The sequence below is a fragment of the Echinococcus granulosus genome, assembly GCF_000524195.1.
Source record: "Echinococcus granulosus chromosome Unknown EG_S00183, whole genome shotgun sequence".
Lineage (NCBI taxonomy): Eukaryota > Metazoa > Platyhelminthes > Cestoda > Cyclophyllidea > Taeniidae > Echinococcus > Echinococcus granulosus.
The window spans coordinates 105,730-110,717 of NW_020170563.1; the positions used below are offsets into that span (position 1 = coordinate 105,730).

The following is a 4,988-nucleotide window of genomic DNA, read 5'->3' on the forward strand; positions in this document are numbered from 1 at the left end:
CAAGTAGATTGCTGATTAAGAACACGAGGCATTGCTTTAACATGAAAGGGCTTTAATTAGAGTGCGAAAACGGATGTCATTTGATGCTCGGTGTCGTTTTGTAATACATGTGCCACGCATTTCCTGGTTGCTTTTGTTGTGGCGGTAAGCAAACTGTTTCATTTTTAGGCATGTTACACCTTACTGAAAGTTATTCTTGATTCAGTATCCATCTGAGTGGTATACTTGAAGAAGCAAGTCCCTAATTTAACCCAATGAATTTTGGGCGATGCTTTCCGTTATTGAATTCGCACACTACACACCGCATCTTCTCCACTTGACCTACAATAAATCACAGGCTGAGCTTTCAAAGGTCCGAAACCTCTTTAAGCACAGTTCGTGAGGTAGACTAGCTAGAATCACATTCCTTATACTTAACTGACATTTAGTAATTTTGGAGTTTGGAAAGGGAAAAAGTGGTGCAGAATACAGGGAAGTGTATGGAAGAGTTAATTTGCATTTATGCCTTGTAATGCATCCACACAAAAGATTGCCTATTCTGTAAGAACCTACATCTTGCAACAAATCCTTGCTGAGAGTTATAACACCATTCACGAGATCTCTTTAATCACTTAATGCCTCACCAAAGCACTTCCTAGAATCACAGATAAAATTTGAACTGCAAAGAAATTCTGTGTTTGAAATACTTCACCAGAATATAAAGGAGCTATGTTTTGTAAAAAAGTTTGTTTTTCTTTAACAAAAATACTGGCAAACATGAACTGTCTTACATGAAATTTAATGTCAGATGTGGTGGCTTTTAACGCAATCAAAATATTCTCGCCTATCTAACGTAGAAATTACAACTGTCCTACACAGTTCCTTATTACAAAAATCTTAACACTTTTTTTTCTACTTGTTTCTGATCGGTTTCAGTAAAAAATATTTTAACGCTCTACATGCACTTGCCTTTGAACTCTCAAAGATATCCAAGCCTTTCCTTGAATCACAGCAACATCTCTATTTTCAAATGATTACTTAAATGGATCGTTTTCTCCTCCAAATGAAAGCTAAACTTTCGTGTAGTCCATGAGATCTGTAGGAAAGGCTGTGCACCTTAAGGTACATTTGACTACTCGGGTTCTTGAGTATCCCCTAGCCATACTTCCAGCCTAGTGGGATAGAAATTCAGGTAATGATAACCTAAACTTCTGCAATGGTGTGTCAAAATGATAATTTTTCTGTACAGTAGTATATCGCCGTTATTAACAAAATGTTTAATCCCCACCCAGCTTTATGCATAAAGCATGCGACTCGCAACTCCAAAGTGTCATATGATCCAAGGATGGTTCCTTACAGTCCCATGCATACAGAAGTCATTTACAACAATATTTCACGGTTTGGTCCAATTAGCTGCCCTAACTATGCCTAGTTCCAGCTTACTACGGGGCTCAAATTGCAAGTAATTGCCTACCTTGTGAGTAAATGTATCATTCTTTGACGTGGTGAGTAAAAAAATCTTATTCTGTAAAAAACTGGCTATCGATTGGGATTTTAAACGTTCCATTATTTTGGGATAAAGATGGCAGTATTGCCACTAACTTTCTCTCTATGGTCATAAATTTGGTCTTTCATAAGTAATGGGATTTACAAAACACTGTCTCGTATAGCACATTGAGCGTTCTAACTATACCCCAAATTGACATTTCGTTAGCTGATGATAATTGGGAACAGAAATCGCATTTGGATAAGGAGCGTCTGATAGGCGCATGAATTTCAAATTCGACTCCATTGAATTTGCAAGTTGCGGCGTGTTCTCACGGAGCAGTTTAAGATGGCAATGGAAGTACATGCGAAACAGTGACTTTCTCAGGACACACACTTTTTGTTCCATAAACTACGGAAGCGCCCGTTCCGTTGCTTGAGTTAGTTATTTGGTTCTCAACGTACCGAAAAGTATAGACTAGTTTGCATCGTACTCTATACCGTAGCGATCTAAGAGGTGTAGATGGTACTTCCTTCTCCAAGTGGAAGATGACCGAGAGTAATGTGATATTGTGACATCGAAAAAATGAAGCAACTACCTAAGAACTAAATACAAATACTGGCAAATTTCATAAGCCATCTTAAGAATGCTCTAATTTTATTAATTACTGAAGATATTTTAAACAAAATTGTAGAAAGTGCAACCAAATTGAATAAAATTATCGGAAAGGCATTACGGGAAATAATGATCAATAAGCAGGAATTTCTCGGCAATGATTTGTATTTCCTTAAAAGAATAAAAAACGAACTTTTTTGTTGCAGCGAAATTAGCTACCAGAGCAATTAAGGCTGTATTTGCCAAGATCGACTGCGGAGAAATAAAGGCAAAGCATTTACTGGAAAACCCTAATGATTTGCGGCCTAGCGATGGGACACAGGATTCTTGAGTCTCAGACACTGATGTTTAGATAGTTTAAAAACTAATTGTCTTTACCTTTGACCTCTCCCTTGTCGTCAGGCAAATTTAATCAATTTACAAACACTAAATGCAGGGAGAAATGAAAAATAGAATGTAGACGTTGATCCAACAGCGAATAAAATTATTCAGAGTTTTTATTTGTTCAGTGAGTGCCAGGTGTGAGTCACTTCATAGCAGGAAAATTACACAACCGTAGATCCTGCTAAGCACTATGTAATCTCGAAGGCTTACCTCCCACTGGATTGGATGCAAATGAATCCCCATAATCCAACTTAATTTTTTTCCCACCAAACTGTCGACACGTATAGGTACTTATGCCTAATCCAGCGAGAAGTTCATAGGCTACCTTTTCATCCAGAAACCATCAGTACGAACAATTTTAATAAAAAAGATAGAGAATTATTGCTACTGTAAAACGATGACTTTTAAAAAGCATTCAAGAAAACGAAGTTTGTCCACAGTTTACCTACTCCAAGAGACGTTTTTGCGATTTATTAAATACGATCATTTTATAACAAAGTTGGACGCGTAGTGTTATGGTAGCTTTCATGTCTCAAAAAACCCTTTTATACGCGTTAGAGCGAAATAGGTGTCTCTTAATATACATGGCAAAAAGCACTTGCTAGAAAGATTGTTCTTTATGAAATACTATTCAGACATTTAAATGTTAAGCATCTGAAATACTTGAAAAGGTATGATACGGTTCCATATCTATAAGAAAGAGACAAAAGTGACTAGTACAGCAGTAAAGTTGACAAAAATTCTATAAAGATACAGTTAGACGAAATCATTTACAATTTGTGCTCGATAAAAATGAAAATAAGGCGTTTGGAATTCTAGTAAATAAATATAGTTTCTTCATACCGAAATCAAACTAGCCGCACTTGATTACATAAGTGCAGCAGGTAACCAACTATAACCATCGACATAAGGCTTATGAAATTCAAATATGTACGATTGGTTAAAATGGCTGAATCGGTAAACAATAGCAGAACAGCTCATAATCACAAGATTTTTGGGCGAGTGCACTTATGCTAATGTTTATAAAAGGAGGTAAAAGTCGAAAAAGCAACAACAAGGACACAGATTTATTACCAGAAACCTTGCAAGTATTCTCTAATTTCTATTGCCTTCATCAATTAAAAATCGAACCTTAGTAGGCTGCGCGTATTTTGCAGTCAAAGCGCAGTGAACTTCAATCGAGATTGATTAAAATATGGCAACAACGGATCATAAGCATAATATCAGAACTTTATCGCATTACTTTTTTCACCAACTCAGCCACCTCTGGGGACGCATAGATTAATGAAAAACAATAAATAACCAACTTACTTCAGACCCATATGGTGTGCACAGTGTGATCCTCAAGCAATTTCCAAGAATCGTAGAACGAAGGTAAATATCTATTCATAAATAAACTGGTCCAGGGCAAAGTCCATCTTACCTGCGAATTCCAATATATTTTGAAATCAACACAGCGGTAGACTGTGGCCATGATGTGTTTTAACAAAATAAAATTTTGAAATCAATAAGACGGCCAATAAGAATCTAGAATCATTTGCTAAATTAGAATCATTTTATTTTTAGAGAAAATTTTAAAAGATGCCAGGTAATTTAGTAGACAAGACCTATCACTTTACCGCAGCTGCATTATAATTAACAAAATACAAGCGGAAGCTCTAGCACGGTAAAGTAATTTTTACCATTTTGCAAGAAAATGTGTAGTTTTTGTAACAACTATTGTTAAGTGCAGGACTGGGTTAAATGGACATATTACTGGGACACTAGGCCATTTTCCAAGCGTTTTAGCTGCATACTAATTATTTTGTCCCTAGTGGATGGTAAGGAACCCTAGATTCTTATCATTTCAAGTTTGCGCCGACACCATTTAATTTTGTCCTTCTCTTCGGTCATAGGTGTTGAGCCCCTTTATCAATAACGTTGCGCTGTCAAACAGCACTCATGGCCGGAGTAAAGAGGCAGAGATCATAAATGTAATACGATAGTGGTTTATCCCTCGGTTCTGGTGAGGCGCCACTTTTGTACTTTGAATTAGCCCCCTTGTACCTCGCTGGGTGGGCTGGCCTTTCGGGCCATGCCAATAGCCCAGACACCTTCTATGCACTGAATACATATTCTGCCCGAGTATTGTGTCTTCTTTCGTCTTCTGGGAGTCTCGGGACGCTACATTGGTGGCAGCGGAAAGCAAACCCGATCCCAAAGGACATGCATCCTGATTTTCCACTTCTGCGTGATAAGCCTTAGGGGAGCGGAAGAAGTACATATGCTACGGATGGGAGAATGGTGATGACTCCTAACAGAAGGGTTGATGTTGACGTCTACCTTTGGCATCTCGCCCAGTCTCGTGTTCTGCAGAAAAGCTATTAGCAACTGAAGCGACACTAGCCGTGAAACATCTGGAAGTTTCGTTACGGATTTTCCCTACCGTCCCTCATGAACCTATTTTAAATCTTGTACTTCCTTACTCAGATCTGCTTTTAGGCCAGTGTTCCTGCATCTATCTATGGACACGCATGGTGGCCAA

The 4,988-nt window shown here is 37.9% G+C and overlaps 1 protein-coding gene across 1 annotated transcript in view; it reads right to left on the minus strand. All coding sequences in view use genetic code 11, as the record gives it.

The window, feature by feature from the left end:
* Positions 1 to 2,070: 2,070 nt before the first annotated feature.
* EGR_10016 (hypothetical protein) overlaps positions 2,071 to 4,988 on the minus strand; it is a gene marked incomplete at both ends in the record, with an annotated part of 5,968 nt that continues 3,050 nt past the window's right edge. Inside the window, one exon of the mRNA XM_024499265.1 lies at positions 2,071 to 2,251. Coding sequence (XP_024346329.1) covers positions 2,071 to 2,251 — 181 coding nt within the window. The remainder of the gene's footprint in view (positions 2,252 to 4,988) is intronic.